At 39.5% G+C, this 23521-nt stretch overlaps 1 protein-coding gene across 30 annotated transcripts in view; it reads left to right on the forward strand.

Moving 5' to 3' along the window:
- Positions 1–23521, forward strand: part of HYDIN (HYDIN axonemal central pair apparatus protein) — a 433865-nt gene that overhangs the window by 155362 nt on the left and 254982 nt on the right. For all 30 annotated transcript variants that reach the window (XM_045046329.1, XM_045046327.1, XM_045046336.1 and 27 more), the window contains 2 exons: positions 6353–6554; positions 12703–12886. In XM_045046329.1, the coding sequence (XP_044902264.1) occupies positions 6353–6554; positions 12703–12886 (386 nt within the window). The remainder of the gene's footprint in view (positions 1–6352; positions 6555–12702; positions 12887–23521) is intronic.

Raw genomic sequence — 23521 nt, forward strand, 5'->3', positions numbered from 1 at the left:
TTTATGTATTGGCCTATTTTAATACCAATGTTATACTGAAAATACAATGTTGGAAATGAAAAACTAATTTTATTAGCTTAATAGTAGAATGTACATAGCAGGAGACAGAGCTAGTAAACTTGAAAATATCTGAACTGAAGCACAGAGAGAAACAAAAAAGAATGGGAAAAAAAATAGAGCAGAAAGTAAAAGCCATGCAGGACACAGTCAAAAGGTCAACATGCATATAATTGGAGTTTTATAAATAGAGGAGAGAGTGGGGTAAGAAAATATTTTAAGAGATAATGGCTGAGAATTTTCCCAAAATGCTGAATGACATTAATTCATGGTTCACAAAGCTTAGCAACCACTTGTTAGTACAAATACTACTGAAAACTAAAGCAAAGAGGATGTCATAATAGCAGTCAGAAGAAAAAAAGACACATTACCTTAGAGGGCATACTAATAATACTGATGAGAAACTTTTCAGCTGAAATTATGAAGCCAGAAGATAGTAACATGGTATTATTCAAGTGCTGAAAGAAAAATAATGCTGATTTATAATCCTTTACTTTTTGACAAAATCCTTAAAAATAAAGAGAAAACCAAAGATATTTATAGACAAAAAAAGAATGAAAAACTATAACTTTTTGGTTGGCATTGTTTTTTACTTCATCACATTGAAGAAGCCATTCCATTTTTGTTTGTTTGTTTTTTAGTTTCCATTGTTTCAGTTGAAAAGTTAGCTGTATTTCTAACCATGCATCCTTTTGAAGATAATCTGTCTCTTTTGAAGATATATCTATCTTTTCCTCTGGCTCTTTTTAGGATTTTCTCTGTCTTTGGTTTTCTTTAGTTTTCTTTTACTACAATATATTCATGTATTAATTTCTCTTAAGTTATTCCACCTGACATTTGTTGGGCTTTTTGAATTGTAAAGTGATACATTTAATCAATCCTAGAAAACTCATAACCATCATCTCTTGAAATACTGTCTTTGCTTTATTATATATTTCTTCTCCAAGTTTCCAATTAAACACTTTTATACATTTTCACTCCATCTACCTAGTCTTTTACTCATTCATTGTTCATTTTTCATATATTTTTACTTCTTCATTGCCTTTTGTATTTTCAGAACCACATTCCATTTAACTAATTTTTCATAAAATTATTAAAATTATCTTATTAATATCATTTTTAGAGATTTAAAATTTTAGGTGATTTGATTTTATTTTATTTCTATAAGAGCCTAGAGTGTGACTCTTTTTCACATTTTCTTTTTTTTTCTGTACATTCTTTTTTAAAATTTTTTTCAATATATGAAGTTTATTGTCAAATGGGTTTCCATACAACACCCAGTGCTCATCCCAAAAGGTGCCCTCCTCAATACCCATCACCCACCCTCCCCTCCCTCCCACCCCCCATCAACCCTCAGTTTGTTTTCAGTTTTTAAGAGTCTCTTATGCTTTGGCTCTCTCCCACTCTAACCTCTTTTTTTTTTTTTCCCTTCCCCTCTCCCAGGGGTTTCTGTTAAGTTTCTCAGGATCCACATAAGATCTTTTTCACATTTTCTAGATCTTTGATTTCCCACTCCTTTTGTGTAGCTTCAAGTTCATCTTTCTTTTTTGCTTGCTTTCTTTCTTTTTCTTTCTTTCTTTTCTTTCTTTCTTTCTTTCTTTCTTTCTTTCTTTCTATGAAATTTATTGTCAAATTAGTTTCCATACAACACCCAGTGCTCATCCCAAAAGACGCCCTCTTCAATGCCCATCACCTACCCTACCCTCCCTCCCACCCCCCATCAACCCTCAGTTTGTTCTCAGTATCTTTTGTTTCTTTAAGTGTGGTTGTTTTTCAGTCTATGTGATGATTCTAGTATATAATTCTTTGTTAATCTGTTTCTGTTTTTCTTATATCTGCTCATTCAAATAAATGGAGTTTTGTCCTGGTTATATTGGGCTGTGTACCTAAAAAATGTTGAAAATTTTGAAATCTCTGTACCTTTTAGATATACAGGTACTTTCCTCTAAAGAGAAATGAGTTGCTTGTGCTAGGCTTCTGAGGGTGAAACCAGTCCATGATCGCCACATCCAAGGACTGAAGTTCCCTGCAAGATACAGACAATTCCAGTGTAATATTTAACTCTGTGAACTTTCTCTATATGTGTTCATATATGTTCTTCCATGCATGCTCATTGATCTTTTAGGTCCTATTTTTCCTAAAATTTTGGCCTGGTAGTTTAGTATCATTGCTGAGGGAAAAAAAATCACGTATGTCTCATTTTTTTTTTTATGTGAAATTTATTGACAAATTAGTTTCCATACAACACCCAGTGCTCATCCCAAAAGGTGCCCTCCTCAATACCCATCACCCACCCTCTCCTCCCTCCCACCCCCCATCAACCCTCAGTTTGTTCTCAGTTTTTAAGAGTCTCTTATGCTTTGGCTCTCTCCCACTCTAACCTGTTTTCTTTTTTTTTTTTTTTTTTCCTTCCCCTCCCCCATGGGTTCCTGTTAATTTCTCAGGGTCCACATAAGAGTGAAACCATATGGTATCTGTCTTTCTCTGTATGGCTTATTTCACTTAGCATCACACTTTCCAGTTCCATCCACGTTGCTACAAAAGGCCATATTTCATTTTTTCTCATTGCCACGTAATATTCCATTGTGTATATAAACCACAATTTCTTTATCCATTCATCAGTTGATGGCCATTTAGGCTCTTTCCATAATTTGGCTATTGTTGAGGGTGCTGCTATGAACATTGGGGTACAAGTGGCCCTATGCATCAGTACTCCTGTATCCCTTGGATAAATTCCTAGCAGTGCTATTGCTGGGTCATAGGGTAGGTCTATTTTTAATTTTCTGAGGAACCTCCACACTGCTTTCCAGAGCGGCTGCACCAATTTGCATTCCCACCAACAGTGCAAGAGGGTTCCCGTTTCTCCACATCCTCTCCAGCATCTATAGTCTCCTGATTTGTTCGTTTTGGCCACTCTGACTGGCGTGAGGTGATACCTGAGTGTGGTTTTGATTTGTATTTCCCTGATAAGGAGCGACGCTGAACATCTTTTCATGTGCCTGTTGGCCATCCGGATGTCTTCTTTAGAGAAGTGTCTATTCATGTTTTCTGCCCATTTCTTCACTGGGTTATTTGTTTTTCGGGTGTGGAGTTTGGTGAGCTCTTTATAGATTTTGGAGACTAGCCCTTTGTCCGATATGTCATTTGCGAATATCTTTTCCCATTCCATTGGTTGCCTTTTAGTTTTGTTGGTTGTTTCCTTTGCTGTGCAGAAGCTTTTTATCTTCATAAGGTCCCAGTAATTCACTTTTGCTTTTAATTCCCTTGCCTTTGGGGATGTGTCGAGTAAGAGATTGCTACGGCTGAGGTCAGAGAGGTCTTTTCCACGTATGTCTCATTTTAAATAGTACAATGAGCCAGACCTATTTATGGTCTCCTTTGTTTAAGAAAGGAGCTACTTTTTTTTATATCAAATTTATTGTCAAATTGGTTTCCATACAACACCCAGTGCTCATCCCAAAATGTGCCCTCCTCAAAGGAGCTACTTTAAAAAAAATTTTTTTTTTAAAGGTTTATTTATTTTTGAGACAGAGAGAGACAGAGCATGAAGGGGGGAGGGGCAGAGAGAGAAGGAGACACAGAATGTGAAGCAGGCTCCAGGCTGAAGTCGGACGCTTAACCGACTGCGCCACCCAGGCGCCCCAAAGGAGCTACTTTTAAAAGGAAGGTGGATGGGGCGCCTGGGTGGCTCAGTCAGTTAAGCTTCCAACTTTGGCTCAGGTCAGCTCTCATGGTCTGTGAGTTCAAGCCCCACGTTGGGCTCTGTGCTGACAGCTCAGAGCCTGGAGCCTGCTTCACATTCTGTGTCTCCCTCTCTCTCTGACCCTCCCCTGTTCATGCTCTGTCTCTCTCTGTCTCAAAAATAAATAAATGTTAAAAAAAATTTTTTTTAAAGGGAAGGTGGAAGTTGAAATAAGAATGTAATTGCAAAATAAATAAACTTATTTTTAAAGTCATAAGGAAAAGAGGGCGCGGTGGCGCGCGCCTGTAGTCCCAGCTACTCGGGAGGCTGAGGCAGGAGGATCGCTTGAGCCCAGGAGTTCTGGGCTGTAGCGCGCTACGCCGATCAGGTGTCCGCACTAAGTTTGGCATCAATATGGTGACCTCCTGGGAGCGGGGGACCACCAGGTTGCCTAAGGAGGGGTGAACTGGCCCAGGTCGGAAAAGCCATAAAGAAAAGAATTAAATTAGACTACATAAAGACTCAGAAAAAAAGACTTAGGAAAAAGTCATAAAGAAATTCAAATGTCTAAAAGAGGAAAAAAGTGCAACATGTATGACAAAAAGCTAATTTTTTTTAATGTTTATTTTTGAGAGAGAGACAGTGCGTGAGCAGGGGAGGAGCAGAGAGAGAGGGAGACACAGAATCCAAAGGAGGCTCTAGGCTCTGAGCTGTCAGCACAGAGCCCAACACAGGGCTCAAACCCACGAACTGTGAGATCATGACATGAGCCAAAGTTGGACGCTTAACCAACTGAGCCACGGAGGCGTTCCAAAAACTATTTTCTTAATATCAAAAAGATCTCACAAATTGATAACCAAAAGGTAAACTTCTCAAAAGGAAAACCACCAAGGCTAAAATAGGCTTCTCACAGAAAAAAACTACACACACACACACATCGAATTAATAGATGAAAAGATGTTCAACATCACCCATAATTAAGACTATGCAAATTAAAACAACGAGTTTTTCCACCTACCAGATTGTTAAATTTAGCTAATCAGAAAGTTTAAAAGTTGACAAGAATTCTTTCTTTCCTTCATTCATTCATTCATTCATTCATTCATTCATTCATTCATTTTTGAGAGACAGAGAGTGCATGAGGGAAGGGGCAGAGAGAGAGGGGGACAGGGGATCTGAAGCAGCTCTGTGCTGACAAAAGTGACCCTGATGTGGGTCTTGAACTCACAAACTGTGAGATCATGACCTGAGCTGAAGTCAGATGTTTAACCAACTGAGCCCCCCAGTGTCCCTATTTTGTTTTCTTTCTATGTAACTACTATGTAACTATGTAATCCAGATAGAATGTGTGTGTGTATGTATGTGTTTGTGTGTGTGTGTGGGGGGGGTTCATTTTTGTTTTCTTTTCATTGCTGCTGTTTAAAGAAGTGGTTCCTTTCAAGTAGTCAGCTTTTTACTAATGAAGTTAGTTATTCTTTCTTTCTGATCTCCTTTGATTGGACTTAGATCCTTGCATGATGTTCAGCCCTTCCCAGATATACTTGGTATAGTTACTTTAAGAATCATGGGCACCTGGGTGGCTCAGTTGGTTAAACATCTGACTTTGGCTCAGGTCATGATCTTGTGGCTCATGAGTTTGAGCCCCACATTGGGCTCTGTGCTGATAGCTTGAAGCCTGGAGTCGGCTTCACATTCTGTGTCTCCCTCTCTCTCTGCCCCTTCCCTGCTCGTACTTGTTCTCTCTCTTTCTCTCAGCCATAAACATTAAAAAAAAAAAAAAGAATCAGAATTCCGGGGAGCCTGGGTGGCTCAGTCATTTGAGCCTCTGACTTCAGCTCAGGCCATGATCTCATGGTTAAGAGTTCGAGCCCTCCTTTGGGCCCTGTGTTCTCAATGCAGAGCCTGCTTTGGATCCTCTGTGTCCCTCTCTGCCACTCTCCAACTTGTGCTTTCCCTCTCTCTCAAAAATAAATAAACATTAAAAAAAAAAAAGAAGGGTGCTGGGTGGCCAGGTGGCCCTAGGTAGCTGATTCAGTTAAGCACTGGACTCTTGTTTTCAGCTTAGGTCATGATCTCATCGTTCATGAGTTCAAGCCCTACATCGGACTCTGTGCTGACAGTTTGGAGCCGGCTTGGCATTCTCTCTCTCCTTCCCTCTCTCTCTGCCCCTCCCAATCTCTTTCCCTCTCTTGAAATAAATAAATAAACTTAAAAAAAAAGCAATTTCTTATTTAAAAAAGGAATCAGATTTCCAATTCATGTTTTGAATAAAAATGAGGCATGTGGTTATAATTCTAGAACTCAAGTACCCTCGAGGTCAGGCTGTAGGATTTAGAAATGTTACAAAGAAGAAAAGGTCTTGTCATACCCACCACAGAAATTCATATTTTATGTGGTTTTTACAGTGACCAAATAAGATAGTCTGATTCTCTATAACTACACCATACATAATATTTAAGTTTTCTGATCATGTCTGATTTCTGGATTGATGGGGGAGAAAAAAGAATAAAATGTCTAGTGCTTGTGCTATCACTTCATCTTGGGGAAAAAATTGCCTAGTAGCATCATTCTAGAATAAATCTCAAAGTGTGTTTATACTTTGTTAATTTCTAGGTGAAAAAATATTTCTATCTCTTTATGGAGCTGCCATAGACATGAATATAAGGCTGGACAGGAATTCCTTGATCATTGAGAAAACCTACATATCTCTGGCCAGTCAGCGAACTGTAACTATTCACAACCGCAGTAACATCATTGCCCATTTCCAGTGGAAGATATTTGCTACCCAGGAAGAGGAAGACAGAGAAAAGTATAGGTTTGTAAGAAAAACACCTATATGCTATAATTTGGGGGACCTCAAAGTTCAGTTATTATGAAAAATCAGTGACTTTTGTGGTAAGTTTTTAACCACCTCAAACAAGGTCAGCTTTTTATAGCTTGGTTCCAGTGTATGATGCTCCTTTTTTCATTTAAAGAAAAGAATTTAAAAACTTGAATTTCACTTAAAGAATTTCATTTAAAGAGCTATGTGGAACACAGTATTGCCCATCCTCAGTTCATCTTAACCTGGCTTTAATTTATTAGTAGCTAAACTCCTGGATTTTAAAGACCAAATATATCAGGGGCACCTGGGTATCTCAGTAGGTTAAGCATCCAACTCTTGGCTATGGCTCAGGTCAGGATCTCACAGTTATGTGGATTTGATCCCAGACAGTTGGGCTCTGTGCTCACAGTATGGAGCCTTCTTGGAATTCTTTCTCCCTCTCTCTGCACTGTCTCTGTCTCTCTCAAAATAAATAAACAAACTTTAAAAGAAAAATGAAGACCGAATATATCATTTTTTCACTGTTCTTTCAAAACTATCCTATAGGTCTGTATTTTGTCTCATAACCCTAATCAAATTGGTCAGATTTCATAGTTTCTAAAAATAACCTCTTTTGGATTGGGATCAATGTGGAATTTTTTTTCGGTGAAAAAATATTTCCAGAAAACAAAGAATTAGGAAAAAGAAAGGCTTGGATAAAATGACTTTTATATTCTCAGTTTTAGTAGCATTGCTCAATCCCTGCTAACCATATAATTTAATAATGATTCCTTGTTGGTATCTTTAATCTTCTACTTTTTAAAATGATACTTCAGGCAGTGGAGAAAATTAATGAAATGGAAAACCAAACTCTTTTAACTAATCTCATCACTGTTCAATTTTGAGTATTTCTTTTTACCAAGTCTGTCCTTGCCTCTTTTAAAGTCCAATTTCATTTTTATCTCCTTCCACCCTCCCTGAATTAACACTTTTGCTGCTTTCATTGGAATTTATTTCAGCCTTTTTTATTTGCCTCTCCATTTTCATTAAAGATTAGCCCTGGGAAGCTTCAAAGCTTTGTTTAAAACCAAGTTAGTATGTGATAAAAATAAAAGTCTTGGGTCCATGGAAACCAGGCAGAAATCCCCCAGTGTGCTGTCCCTAATTGAATCAGAAGGAGCTGTGACAATGGCAGGACACAGTGGACCAGAAGCTTTATCATTCAGACAATGAGCTTTAATCACTGGATTACCACTGTGCCATCTTTAAAAAGTGAGAAAAGAAAAGGCTTTCCTGCTTAAAAACTTCAGTTTGCCTCATACCGTAGAAATGCCAGTAGTTCAAAAGGCAAGAGAAAATTGCTCATCTACTGCTTCATTTGTCCTGATTCCTTCGTTCACGAGTGTACCAACAATGAGAATGGTCCAAGCATGTTTAAAGATAAAATAGGAGAGCAGGTACAAACACAGAGATGCCAGTAAACCGTGTTTCAATATCCTGCTTGTCCTGTGGGCATAATCTTTTTGGGAGGATGGGTACACACTATCAGAAGGAAAGCCAGCTTCAGCTTCAACTATGTGTGTTTGACTATATGTATAAGACATGATTGGTGCCGTGCCAATGTCCAAAAAGTGTTTAAGGAAGTTAATTTAAATAGTTAAACTTAAGAAAAAAAATTCAAACCGGTTATTGTCAGAGATGCCAGGAATAGAGAATTTCAACTATACATGGATGGACATTTCTTTCTTTTTTCCCCTCTACTTTACCTCCCCTGATACTCATGCCCCTATTTCTTTCATATTATTCTGAGGCTTATTTTTCCTTTTCTCTTGTGTTGTCTTTCTTTTATTATCTCTCTCGGTCTATTATTTCCTATAGTATTTTTTTTGTAACAAAGGGATAACATGGAATAGCATTTCCATAACCATGGTTGGAAGCCTCCTTTCATCATCTAAGACTATGCCCCTCCATTAAATAATGAACTTGAAAAGTGGTTTCAAATGACTAAATAAGAATACTTCCATTTTCACTTTGGGAGTCATGGCAGCCCAACTCACGTTTCTCCAAACTGGATTGGTTGATCTAAGTGAAGAGTTTATTGAGTATGCTGCTCCTTACCTTCTCCCTCCCCCCTCTCCTAGGGCCAGATGGCTAGGGCAAGAGGTAAAATAGAGGGGAAACAAAGCCATTTATGCCCAATTGCTTATTTGACCAGAGTGTCTTTTCTATTTTATGCCTGTCTTGTGCCTTGATATGTCCCCAAATCTGCCACAACTTTCATTTTTAATGTATTTTTAAAAATCAAAGTTCATGTTGTTAGTTATGAATTTTTGTTCTGGACATAACTAGCCATGGAATGCTCATCCTCTTGAAAAGCAAGGCAAACACCATTAGTTTGGTCCTCAACTTGGAACAGAGAGGATCTATTCTAAATGGGCTCATGCATATACTTTGAGAGACTACAGTTTCCTTTTGTAGCTCCCCAAGGACCTAAGATTTAATACGTCAGTGTAGATTTCTAGGTGAGACTCAAGAATCTGCCTGCTGCTCTCTAGTTATAATATGGCTTAAAGCTGGTCCTAAGACATTCATCTTACAGGGGCTGAAAGTTGCTCACTGTTAGGTTGAGAATGCTAATTGCTTTAATGGATACCCTCAAGACTATTCTAGCCATTGCGGTTTCTGTCCTCCAGCATCTTAATGATGTGGCCTGAGTCAAGACTTGGAGATCTCGAATTTCAGCCTTAATGAGGAGTAGGAAACCGTATTCCTTTTTGGCTGTTTATTATTTCCATTCTAAGAAGGATGATTTCCTCTTTACCTACCAAAACATATTGGTACCAACCTCGTGACACGTGTCCATATTTGAGGACCTTGGGCTAATCCTAGGCTCTAGACTCTGACAATGAAGATGTCACTCCCCCTAGGAAGAAGTTCTGGGATTTGTTTCATTTTTCTTTTTTTTTTTTTAACCTTCAGAATCAGATATGTGGAACTTTTAAAAAGTTTTCCTTTGGGTCTTCATGTTTGTTGATGTTTTTTCTGGGACTTGCAGAGAAATTAATCTCTTCAGAAATGGAGGATTCATTCCTCTCTCCTTGCCTCCTCCTCCTTGTCCTGAGAGATTATAAAACATCCTACAAGATTCTTTTATACTCATTATAATCACAGTTTATTCTATTCAGAGGCTTGGCATGGGCTTTTGAGGATTTTTGCTCCCTATTTCTCCATGATGGTCATGGCCATTGTTTTAATAGCATTTGGCTATAATTCTAGATTTGTTCTATACAAGAACTTCAAGAATCCTCGATGGAACCCCCACAAAGTTGTCAGCATGGATTTTTTTCCACGCCATTCAGGTGTAGTAAGTGATGTGTTTCTCTAGATAGATCAGTTTTAATTGGACTTTGAACCTGCCCTGTGGCTAGTAATAAATTTAATCTTACTTGTATTTGAGGGACCCTTCTCTTCTGTAGGGTTGTACAAGAATCTGAAGACTTGAATGGTACTTGGTAAACAGGAAGGGAGATCTCTAGTCTTCAGTTTATAATAGTCATCACAGAGTTGCCTGGTGTCCAGGGTCACATGGTACATTTGAAGATGGATGGCTTCATATTTTCCATGCCAAGTGTGTGGATATGGGAGTATTTCTCTCTTGAAGCCCAAGGCTCTTAGTTTTTAATCTCCTCAGCACCCAGTTACTATCTTTTGAGGGTGCTGCAAAGGAGCAGGGTCTGTAGCACCTCAACATGAGGGAACATTACTGGTTCAATGCAACTGTACCTGAGACACAATTCTTCCCCATTCACTATAGTCTGTAGGCTGGACTGTATTTGATGCCTGAAGGTGGCTAGCTCTCTGATAAGAGGTTTCCTCACTGTAAAACAGAACCCCCTCTGAATGTAGGAGACCATGAATACCAGCAGGACAAGATGGCCAGACAATAGACTGAGGTATAGAGAATCACTTGTTGGAGTCAACCCAGCTCAAGGTGTTGCACGTTCCCTTCTTAGACTCTCAGCCATGGCTCCAGTTCTCTAATCAGAGGTCACAGAGGGAGACATACAGTATATCATGACCCCCTTTGCATTATGTGGTTGTTAGTGATTCATGAATGCCAACAGTGTGGGAGAAGAGCTTTTGGGAATTTTTGTTTTGTTCTGTTTTGTTTTCTGTTGTAAGGTTTGAGGTAATCATTCTCATCAGTTCATGCAGAATTTTCATCCTCGATCCATACAAGACATTTCATCCCCACACTGCACTCCCAATAACCCAATGACCTAAAGAAATGTAATGTTTATGATTCCCATTATTTTTTTAACCAGTCCTTCAGTCTCTCACATCGAATTTACCCACATCTCTTGGTAGTGTGGCTAGCACTTTGATGAACATCTTTCTGGCTATGTCGTTGTTTTTATCCATGATTGTTTCTTCAGGGTGTATCCTAAAGGTAGGTATCAAAAATTCCACTCACAGGAGTAAGTGGTTTCCCTTCTTTCTGTGGACTGAGGTCTCTTTAATTTGTCTCAGCAGTGTACAAGGTCTGCTGCTCTGGTTACCTTGGACGCTGCTTTCAAGCTAGCAATGAAAAGGAAGCCTGTGCATCCTCTGATGCTTTCTTCCTCGGGACCAGAACACATTGAACCCATTTCTTTGACTTCTTTATGTTCTGTCACCAAAGGACCCTGAATGCTAAAGTTATAAAAAAGAGCTATTTGACATTGCTGAACATAACGGTTTGCATGAAGTCATTTAGAAAATAGTTGGGGCTGGGACAGGGATTTGGTGACTCAGGGTTCTTACTGAGCACTCATTTAACTAAATAAGTTGTCTCTCACCATTGATAATACCAGTAAAATTCTGGAAAATAGTTATACATCCTGGGAGGAGATAGAATTCAGTCTTCTAAGTGCAGGTGAAGTAACAGATACTAGGAGTACTGTGAGCACAGCTCTGGTGAGGGTAGTGAGGAGAGGGTTGGGAAAGGCTGCTTTTCTGACTTACCACAACGGATGTTAAGAGCTAGAAGGAGAGAAAAGAGGAGCTCACTTTAGGTGTGGTTTGAGCATTTTAAAAGCTTTACAGCTTGGTAATTGCCTATGGTTGACCCAGGGAGAAAACTGGTATTTATTGAGTACCTGCTGTGTCCTAGGAACTGCACCAGGTCCTTATTCATGTTGAATCGTCAGCACATCTTTATGATGGAGGAGCTTCTATTATTTCTGTTTTTTAGGTGAAGGCACTGATTCTTCAATAACCCCCAAAGTCATAGAGCTAGTAAATGGTAGTAGAATCAGTAACCAAGACTGGTCCTTGCTGGTTCCAGATTCTTTTCTCTAGGGGACTAACAGCTGAGAAAGAATCAGAGCTAAGCGGGGGCTCCTGGGTGGCTCAGGTCATGACTTCATGGTTTTGTTAGTTCAAGCCCTGTGTCAGGCTCTGCACCGGCATCATGGAGTCTGCTTGGGATTCTCTCTCTTTCTCTCCCCCACTCACGCTGTTTCTGTCTCTGTCAAAATAAATAACTAAACTTAAAAAAAAAATCTAAGCAAGTTTAAAAAGAAACAAAATTGTTTTTCAAGTGTAAGAGGTAGGATAAATGTTAAATATTTAAAAAACAGCCTGGGAGGGGTGCATGAGTGGTGCAGTTGGTTAGGCGTCGGACTTTTGATCTTGGCTGAGGTCATGATCTCACAGTTTGTGAGTTCAAGCCCTGCATCGGGCTCTGTGCTAATGGTGTGAGGCCTGCTTGGGATTCTGTCTCTCCCTCTCTCTGCCTCTCCCACTCTTGTGCTCTGTCTCTCTCAAAATAAATAAATAAACTAAAAAAAAAAAAGAAGCCTGAGAAACATAATTACCTGAAAGAAAATATTTGTCTAAATATACATAAGGGCTCAGGAGTAAGTAAATGGGCATGAGTAGAACAGGAAACCTGGGAGGGCTTGTCAAATGAAGTGACTAACCGATGAGCAAACTGATGCTCTTAAGAGGTTAAAGTCCAAAGTCACCCATCTGGTATGTTACAGACTTAGGGCAAGGAGGGACTACCTCAGGGTGATGGGCAAGACCATTTCCAACAGGATGGACTGGAGGGGAGGCCTTTACAATGTTCTTCATGGGAGTATCAGAATGAATCTCATGTTTCCTCTATTTTTTTTAGGGTCTGTGATGATCTGAGAAAAGAGGAAAAGAATGAGACTGATGAGTTTCTTGAAGAGTGCGTTATTGATCCTTCACTCCGAGAACGTCTTTCCATTTTGTCCCACACCTTTGAGAATCAGAGGAAGCTGGTTCAGGAAGACAGCATGCTCTTCTTGAGTAACATTTTCACTATTGAGCCACTGGTGAGCACATAAATAAAATCTGACTGTACAGGAGACATAAATGGGGGTACAGAGTTTATTTTGATAAAAGTACTCACTCTAGAATTGATATAGTGAGTTCTGAGACCATGAAGATTTCAGTTGAAAGCTTCATGTCATTATGAGACAATGAATAAAGGCTGACAGTAAGAATGCTCACGGGTCACATTTATAGGTCATACTTTCTATGCACCAATCACTGTGTTAAACATCTCATATGTGTTACTCAGTTTATCTCTTTTGTGTATATATTATCTTATTACAATCTTATAATCAGTTCTGCATTCTACAGATGAGGAAATTAAGACTTAGAAAAATTCAACAGCTTGCTCAAAGCCAAATAGTGTTTGTATTTAGAAATTTATCCCTGATCAGCATAACTCTGGGTTTCTCAACATGTGGGGCTAGATAGTTCTTTGTCCTGTACATTGTAGGATGTTTCATAGCATCCCTGACATTCACCCACCAAATGCTAATTGTGACAGCCCAAACTGTCTCCGGCCATTGTCAAATGTCTTCCTGGTAGGCAAAATCATTTGGGTTGAGAACTGCTTTGTCCTTAATTCACTCGATAAATACTTAACTAACTGTATGTTCTGTCCTAGGCATTGTGTGTGTATAAGGCATGAATGAGCAAAACAGACATAGTCCTCGATCTCACTGGTGAGGGCTGGGCCAGACTTAGAACAGGGTTGGTCATTTTCCACAGACCCAACTCCTAACCACATTCTCTACTGCTTCAAAATGAAAGTAGCTCAAATCTTCTGTATTCACTATGTACTAGGCACTGTGCATGACTTTACACTTAGCAAGCAGAGTGATGTGAGGATAAAGACAGCAATAGACATTGAGAAAGCCCAAAGCTAATTGGAGCTGCTGGATTATTACTACTCCAACCAGCTGGAAAGAAGACATGGGCACATGGACACATTAGAATACAAAATCACTTATGGGAAATGCCACTGACTTGTGGAGACCTGTTTTCCTTATATCTGTGCTTCCAAATTATTATTAAAGGATAGAAGATAGAAAAGGGATTCCACAGCTAAATAAGTTTCAGTAACAGGGCATTCAATATTGTTTGGAAGGTTTCTTTGCTGTAAGATTTCTAAGTCTTTTTTTTTTAAACGTTTATTTATTTTTGAGACAGAGAGAGATAGAGCATGAACAGGGGAGGGGCAGAGAGAGTGGGAGACACAGAATTGAAAGCAGGCTCCAGGCTCTGAGCCATCAGCCCAGAGCCCGATGCGGGGCTCGAACTCACGACCGCAAGATCGACCTCAACTGAAGTTGGACACTTAGCCGACTGAGCCACCCAGGCGCCCCTCTAAGTCTTTAATGTGATAATTTGCACTGTAACTCTCCAAGAGAGAGTCTTCTCCTTGGAGACATGCTTTGGGACTGTTGTTTTGCAGGACCTGCTGCATGAATCTCTGATGAAGACAGTCAGCACACTAGTTCAGAGGTTGAAGCCAAATTAGAGAAGGTTTCATGGGAGCAGAGCCTTGAACGGGGTCTTACAGGACAGGACTTTTGAAAAACAAAATGGGGGATGTGTATGGCTTGGATAATTCAAGTCTCCATGAATGGATTAGTTTGCTTAAAGTGAAGAGTTCATGTGGGATAATAAGGTTGGTGATATGGCTTGAGGCTAAACCTTCTCTCACCTCAGAAGACTGGGCTCATCTGAGCAAAGCGGTCTTCAGATATGTTGTGCTAGACCAGCAAGAGGGTAAAACAAGATGAACATAAAGTCTTAGAAGAACAGGACTGGTCCCTATGATGATAGGTCAAGCCTGAAGATATTAAAGAGGTCAGGAAGGCATTATAAGTTCAAGTAAGCATGGGCTGAGCTGAGCTGAGCAGAGGCAGGGAAGAGCAATCAGTCATGGTAATCTTTAAAAAAAATTTTTTTTTCAACGTTTTATTTATTTTTGAGACAGAGAGAGACAGAGCATGAACGGGGGAGGGGCAGAGAGAGAGGGAGACACAGAATCGGAAACAGGCTCCAGGCTCTGAGCCATCAGCCCAGAGCCTGACGCGGGGCTTGAACTCACGGACTGCGAGATCGTGACCTGGCTGAAGTCGGACGCTTAACTGACTGCGCCACCCAGGCGCCCCAGTCATGGTAATCTTAGACATACCAGTAAGGTCCAGAGTACAGACAGTTCAAGATTCTTCCCAGCTTATACTGGAGATCCAGGCTGATGACTGCTCTCCTGTTGTCATAGCTTTTTGGGAATGAATGACTCTGGGATGGCAAGCATTGGTGGTCAGGAGGAGGTGGGAGGTCCACAGGTGAGTTTTGTACATTTTCAATTCAGAAAGTAGAAAGAGTAGGGGTACCTCAGATTTCCTTCTCTTCACATGCTCTTCTATAACCTGAAGCTTCTTAGGGAGATTGTGGAGATACATGTGTGTTAAAATATGACATTTAATGATTGCTTTTAACTTTAAATAGGAACTGAATTGGGCATTATTATCACAAGGCATCTTTTCACCATTAAGAAAAAAATTTTTTAAATAATGATATGCAGAAATGTTACCTTTTAAATAAATGAGACTAGTTTTGTTTATATCATGTGAAAAAAATTACTAGATATGGGAAGAGAATAATATTCACTTAGTGGTGTTTATGGCATCTGTAATGATTTTGTTCTTTCTGTACACTATTCACTTTTCTTCTCATGATAGCATTAATTAGCTGGTTCTTGAAATTTTTTGCAAAATGAAAATGAAGGCATGAGACTTTCCTAGTGTCTTCCTAAAGTTATTCTGGTTAAAAAAGCAGAATTCATTGTCAGTAATAGTGAATATTTTATTGATGTTAAATGTCCTTTTTCCCCCTCCTTCTAGATCCTGATTGCTTTGTAGAAATCCAGTTCTTGGAAATGTAATATAATCTTACCTTGTAGATTAATTTAAAGGTATTTGTTAGGGAAAATTTTGCCATTTAATTAGCTTCTTGACCCATCTGAGAGCTATGTGTGTTTTCTGCTGTTGAGACTTTGGTTTTTTGATACAAGTAAATACATGCTACAGGAGTTTGGGATGAGAGAGTTGGGAAATGATTTATTGAAGAGATGAGACCTGAACTGAATTTTGGAAGAAGCATAAGATTTAAGTAAGTGGAAAGGAAGAAGTAGAATATTTCCAGTTGGAGAAATTGTGAAAATAAAGTATTAAATAATGATGAATGGAGCAGTTTTGCCAGAGCAGGCAGTCATTGGAAGGATGGGAAGGAGAATAAAGGAAGTCTGGGCTGCCTGGCCAACCTGTTGAACTGTAGCCTACAGGCTATTGCTTCCCACAGTGTGTTTCTGCCATCACTGGATTTGAGGGGAGGTAATGTGTGTTCCTTGCAAAAAGGAAGTTCTTTGGTCATATATGTTTGAGAGATACTAGTTCAAGGGAAAATAATTCTCCAAGGGGTAGAGTACACGTGGTATTTTCCCATAAGTACAGACCTCTTCTCCCACACAGCATGCTGAGCATATCTGAGATTCATTGTGGGGTTTGGAGCAGAAGTATGATGTGTACCAAGTGTTTTAGAAATGTTATCATGGTAGCCACATATGGCTCAAATTGGAGGGTGGTGTAGGTCACGCAGGGGAAATGTCCTAGTGCAGGAAGTACCAGGGAGACTGAACATCTCTGCAGGCAAGTTCAGGGTGATGTGTGAAGGTCATGTTGACCTAGATGATTGGCCTGCTGATGGTAAGAAAGCAAAGGAAATGGCAGGTGTGAGAGATGTTCAAAAGAAAGACATTAAAGTGCTTTTGATTGGTTGTTGAGATTGGGACATGGTGAGGAATCATGTGTCTCCTCAGATCTTAAGTAGAGTGGCTGGGACAAGTATGATGTCCTTAATGGAAATTAGAAGATCAGGAGTGCTGGGTTTAATGCCTGGCTTTGCCAATAGCAATTGTGACCTTAAACAAGCCATTTGATCTCTCTGGGCTTTGGTTGCCTTGTACACAAAATAAGGGTTTTGAGGTAGGACACTTAGATCTTTTTTGACTCAAGTTTTGATTCTCCAATTTGGAACAAATTCTGAGCTCCTTAAGGTCAAGGAGTGCCTTATCCTTATCCATGCCCCAGGTCTACCACAGTACCAATAGAAGGAGGGAGGGAGGAAGGGAGGAAAGGAGGGAGGGAGGGAGGGAGGGAGGGAGGAAGGAAGGGAGGAAGAAAGGAAGGAAGGGAGGAAGGAAGGAAGGAAGAAGAGAGGGAGGAATGCAAATCAGTGGGTGGTGATGAGTTTGGTTCTGAATATGGTGAATTTGAGATGACAGTAGATATCCAAGAAATTTTGGAAACGCAGTACTAAATTTGTAAGAGAGGAATTGGAAGTAGAAGCAAGATTTGTGAGTATTATATACAGACCTTCACTGAAGGCATGTAAAAAGGATGGAAATTCTAAGAACAGAGTAAACTAGGAAAATTGCACAGGGCCCAAGATAGCCCCCCAGATGCTCACCTTTAGGGACCCTGAAAAAAGAGGAGAGGCTGTAAATTCACAGAGAAGGATGGCTAAGAGGAGAATCAGCTAGCTGAGAGCTCATCAACATATCTTACATGTCTTTCTCCCCTTTTCTGGTGGGTTCATCGCTATTTTCTCCTGAAGTTCTCTTCTGAATCTTGCTTGTGTATTAGATCAGCTATGCCAAATGGCCACTATTTAATTTCTGACAGTTGAGTTATGCATCAGTGATTAGTTTTTTATTAGGGTGTGATTCCTTTTAATTAGTTTTTTTATATGAGCTGAATTTACAGTAGAAGCAGGGGGGATTAAAATCAAGCAGTGTCTCCTACTGATCTAACAGTCAATCTCTAATGGATACCCTGTCCAAAAAATAAAAATAAAAGGCTGGTGCAGTGGCTTAGAGACCACCTTGCTTTCTGATGGGCTCTTCAGCCTCTGTGTCCATTGAGGAAGGACATTGTCTTCAAATGAGGTAAACTTAAAAAGGAAAATCACCTGTTACCTTAGGGTCTGAAAAGAAATAAATGATAGGCTTATTTTCTCAGACATATGTCTAAATATCTTGGTTCTTCAAATGCACCACCTAAAACCAAGGTTAGTTTAGCCCTTACTGTGTTCTGTGAATATTGAATATTTTATGGGAATTCTGTTCCTATTCTAGCGGCTCTTTCAGTTTAAGGCAAGTAGATTTAAGATCCAGATCAGTCACTGTCCCTAAAATGCCCTGAGGTGGTGATGAGTTTGAATTTAATAAAATTTTATTAATTTGATCATGTGAGAAGTACTTTAATTCATTGCTGACCCAAACTCTAGAACTGCAAATTCTTACTCTTTTCTACCACCTGTTCACCACTTGGCCATTGGTCAGTTCCTTTGTCTTGACTCACTTTCTTCTCAATATGTTCATTGTATAGCATTGCCATAGAGTCTGTTGTTCAAACTTTGAGTTATGCTGGAGTGTCTTGGGTACTGATATGGTCTCAGAATGCAGAGATGGGAGTTTGTCTTTGGAGAAACCCCAAAGGTGTTCACTGGTAGAGAAAGGGAGTAGATAAGGACGCCGAGTGACTACAGGGAGAAGTCAGTTCAGGACAGATATAGGACATATAAGTCTGGAAGGATTTTTGTTTTTAGCTTTACTTGGTAATTTATTGATATTCTAGTGGTAGCCATGATTGTTGTTCTAGTCATCAGTGCATGTAGTGTATTACTACTATTTATATCAAGTCCTCATGTGAATTCTTTTGATAATGTCTTGGAGTATTGGCCTAGAAATTTCCATTTATGTCTTCCTTGGGGAAGGTACTGCATTTGGTAGAATACTGATTATTTCTCAAGCTATCTGCTTCTGTATCGTTTTTTCCCCCTTTTGGAAAAAAAAATTGCAAAATTAAGTCTATTATGTATGTTTTGTGCCTTCCAGAGAAGCAAGTGAAATTGACTACTTTCAGAAATATAATATTCTATTTTACTAGATGGAATCTGGCTATACAGAATTTTGACAGTCTCATTATGTTATATCCGCTGCTTAGGTCTCTTGGGTACTTGAGTGAGAGAGATTCAAAGACGAAAACCACAATTCTGAGAACTGTGAGGCAGAAGAATATCACACGGCAAAAAGAGAATTAAGCTTTAAATTTCCATGGGTGTCTGGGAATCCTCTGAGAAATCACAGCACAGATGTGCTGCCCTTATCTCTGGACTCTGGTACCACTGGCTCAGGTCACACTTTTAAAAGATGTAGCAAATTTCTGAATATTGAACGCTTGATATTTTCTCCAAAAGGAAGGCCTGACAATTTAAAGGTATTTTCCCAAACTGGTCCTCACTGATTGCCTGACATTGGTGAGCCAGGAAAACATTTTTACTTCTGGTAGCAAATGTCTTTTCCATTAAAGAAAACTTCATCCAGGGGCACTTGTGTGGCTCAAGTCAGTTAAGTGTCTGACTTTGGCTCAGGTCATGATCTCATGGTTCCATGAGTTTGAGCCCCACATCAGACTCTCTGCTGTCAGCACAGAGCCCTCTTCAGATCCGCTCACTCCCTTTCTCTGCCCTTCCCCCACTCATACTCTCACTCTCTCTCAAAAATAAATAAACATTAAAAAAATTAAAAATTAAAAAACTTCTTCCAGTGTCCTGAGGGAAGCTTTAGCTTAATTTAACTAAGCCTCAAAAAGGAAGGGAAACTTGATAATTTCTTTATTACCAGGTAAGTAATAGTAAACCATGCTTTGTCGTCACCTAAGCCTACAGAAAACATGTGGTTCAGCAATTCAGACTGAAAGCACAGCTCAAATTTAGTTTGCTTTATTTTTCCCAAATCGGCATAGCATGTAGGCTCAGCAGAACCAGGTTGGGTGGAAGCCCAGATGGCTACCAAAGAGGAAAGATGTAGCTTTTTGCTGCAAACCCCTTCCACTTGTACCATTAGTCATGAGTCACATTGCAAACATGTGGGAGCTGACTCCTCAGAAATGGACACCAGAAAGGAGAAAGGAGGACAGGAATCTGCTGAGAGCAAAGTGTCCTTGACAAGTCACAGCTCTTCTGTCAGTATGGTTTTCCATCCTTCAGTCTCCTTTTATTATTGTTCGTCCTCTCAGATCTTTGTGCTCAGGCAAACCTTTTCCGCCTGGTACATCCACTATTGTATTGGAGAGCCATTGTAGGTGGAGGGAGGCCTGGGGGAATCTTTAGAAACAGGAAAGTTTCCCATGGCTCATTAAATAAAAGTTAACACCCTTCTGTGTTAAAAGAGACAAGAATCTGTTCTCTCTAGAGAAGGGCATGAACATCGCACACAACTACCTCATCTCCTCCAAAACCTCAGTGGAATTTTCACTGCAGACGGGTTGGAGTATCTCATTGAAAACAGGACACATCTTCAGTGAAGCTTGCTCTGACAATGGCCAGATCTTAGTTCCCTCTCTTAAAATTTTTTCTGGTCATTATTTTGAGAATCAAAACTTTATGAAAAGCACAGCGTCTTGCCTCAGGAATTACAATGGAGTACAAGTATGTCCTTGCCTGTCACATGACGACTCGATCTTTTCTTTCAATGATAATTAGGATAGTTTACCTTCAGTATATTAGCTTCCATTTTTGTTTCTTATTTCTCTTGGGGACAACTTCTACTTGCCCCGAATGATGATAAAGAGAGCTTATGATATCTCTCATTGATCTGGAAGATTCTAGAAGAGCAATTGTAGGTGGTGAAACAGAGTATAGCTTCTTATCAGTGCTTCTGTTTTTAATTGATTGATAGAAACCTGATTAAGAAGGTATTTTTATTTTCCATGAGAAGTTAAAATTTTTTTCCTTAAATATGACAACACAGCTGAAAATATTTATTGATGTAGTCAGGAACTTTTCCATTTTGCTGGAACATGATGGGATTCATCACATGTTATACAGATGTTCTTGAAGCCATTATTCACTGTACTTGTTCTGAGCTGACTGTACCCTGACCCAACTAGGATAGCTTTATAATGATATACCAATGCACTTCTCTAGAGCTGCGACATACTACTGTTGACTATGTCATCCAAAAAATCTCCTGAGTCACCTTCCAAAGTAACTGAACATATGAGCATATAGGCTCTCCTACCATGTTTGCCAGATGGGAGCACCAGGTCATGCTGGCTTCATCTCAGCCCAACGTTATCAGTTGTAGTGGCTTTAGATTTTTTCTGGCATTTTTTTTTTTACCATGTGAGAAAGGTGAGGCCTGACCTTTTGTTATAATTGCAGGCAGTGGCGGGGTGGGGGTTCAGGAAATTAAAGAAATTAAAGAAAAATATATTATAAAATCCCAGCTCTACTGCTGGTGTGGTCTTGGGTGAGATACTTCTGTTTGCCTTGGTTGTCTCATCTTTAAAATGGGATAATACTACTTCACAAGGTTGTAAAGTTTGAGGCAGATAATGTATATCAGCACTTAACACAGTGCTGGGAACATGAACTCTTGGTTAATGGTTGCCAATATTATGATTTAGTTAGATTCAATTCAGTCTCATTAGATTAGGGAGTATGATTGGAAAGTATACCATCTGACTAGCAAACATTTGGCTCACTCTCCTAAATTTAAGTTGGGGATCAAAATGCAACTATTTTATATGACAAAGGTAGGCATTGAGCCATATTGTAAACTACTTTCCAGATAAACCAAGTGAATTAAACATATATATGTAGCTCTGTTCTTGCAGTTGGGCTCTAATTTTGCAAAACTTTCCATAATCTTTCATTGGAAGGGAGGGAGGGAGGGAGGAAAGAAGGAAGGAAGGAGGAAGGAAGGAGGAAGGAGATGGGTGATAGGTGGGAAGGAAGGTGATTTTTATTTTAAAATATTTTTTTAAGTTTACTTATTTTGAGAGGGGGGAGGGGCAGAGAGGGAGAGAGGGAGAGAGAGCGAGAATCCCAAGCAGGCTTCACGCTACCAGCATAGAATCTGATGTAGGGCTCGAACTCATGAACTGCGAGATCCTGACCTGAGCTGAAATCAAGAGTCAGACACTTAAGACACTGAGCTACCCAGGCACCCAGGAAGATGATTTTTAAAACATTTTGTTTTTGGGGGCACCTGGGTGGCTCATTAAGCATTGGACTTTGGCTCAGGTCATGATCTCGTAGTTTGTGAGCTTGAGCCCCATGTTGGGCTCTGTGCTGACAGCTCATAGAGAACCTGGATTCTGCGTCTTCCTCTCTCTGTGACCCTCCCCCACTCGCCCTCTGTCTCTCTCAAAATTAAATAAACGTTAAACATTTTAGAAAAAATATTTTGTTTTTTATTTAAGGGTTCTTAAAGGATATTTTTTAAATAGCCCCTTTAGTCATTGTCAATGTAGGTTTTTTAAGAAGATAACTTTAAAAGGACAACTTTATCATGATGGTATCAATCACCTGTTATGAACTAGTGGCAGTGTGTTCATAGACAGCTTTCCAAAAGTCTCAAAACTATCTGGCAAGTCACTTGGTTGGTTGTTCTTGTTCCAGAAGGAAGCATGACATCCCATTTCTAGAAATATTTAATATTTGAGTAAAAGCTGCAGTATGAGAGTTAGCTTTGGACCTGAAAATTCAAAGCTGATTCCTTCTAGTAGGCTGCTTGATTGAGAAATGAAATGCAGTTGTGGATCTGAGGAAAAAACAAATATTAAGATCAAGAAGGAAGATAATTACAACATAACTGAAGGCCATTTTGACAATTATTTTCAACAAACAAAATAAGAGTCACTTACAGGTCACATTCTATATACTCAGTCTCTCTTTTGGAGTAGAAGAATAGATGATGATAGAAGATGGGTCATACACACACACCCCCCACCCCCCAAAACATACATGGAAGAAAGCAGGACAGCAGGTGTTCTGTGTGGTGAGGTTGGTTTCAGAGGACTGGGAAGAAAGGATATTGATGGCAGAGCCAACAGGGAAAATTCTGAGTGTTTTGGTTTTCAGAAAGAGATTTTAAAATGGAGCAATAATGAAGGAAAAATTCTTTTCAGAGACTTAAATGACACGGAAATTTAATTTCAGAAGAGTTGAGAAGTAATGTGAAATGTTTCAGAGCTATGTAAGTAAAAGTGGGGTCAGTTTAGGCTGATTGCCTGTTTCTGAGGTTTGTTTTCTCTGATTTGCTAGAAGGTGCTATAAAGAGTTTTTGCTGTAAAGAAATAGAAGTTGGAGCAGCAGTGGCTCAGTCAGTTAAATGACCACCTCTTGATTTCAACTCAGGTCGTGATCTCATGGTTTGTGTGTTCGAGCCCCCGTGCCAGGCTCCATGCTGGCAGTGCATAGCCTGCTTGGAAGTCTCTCTCTCTCTCTCTCTCTCTCTCTCTCTCTCTCTCTCTCTCTCTCTGCTCCACCCCTCCTGAAAATAAATAAATAAAACATTTTTTAAAATGTGGAAAAAAGGAAAAAAAGAAATAGAAGTTACTTAACTTTTAAATCCCAAGTGAAAAATAAGTGTCCTTCTACAAGTTCCTAACTCCTTCAAATGACCTGATATTGAAAGCATCCCTCTGTGAGAGGAAATGGAATGACCACATTTCTCTTTTTATAGATACACATAGTCCTCTTAATGTACATTAACTCCTACAAGCCCAAGAGAGGGTTTTCTTCCTTCCTCCCAC

Source organism: Felis catus, chromosome E2 (assembly GCF_018350175.1).
Source record: "Felis catus isolate Fca126 chromosome E2, F.catus_Fca126_mat1.0, whole genome shotgun sequence".
Lineage (NCBI taxonomy): Eukaryota > Metazoa > Chordata > Mammalia > Carnivora > Felidae > Felis > Felis catus.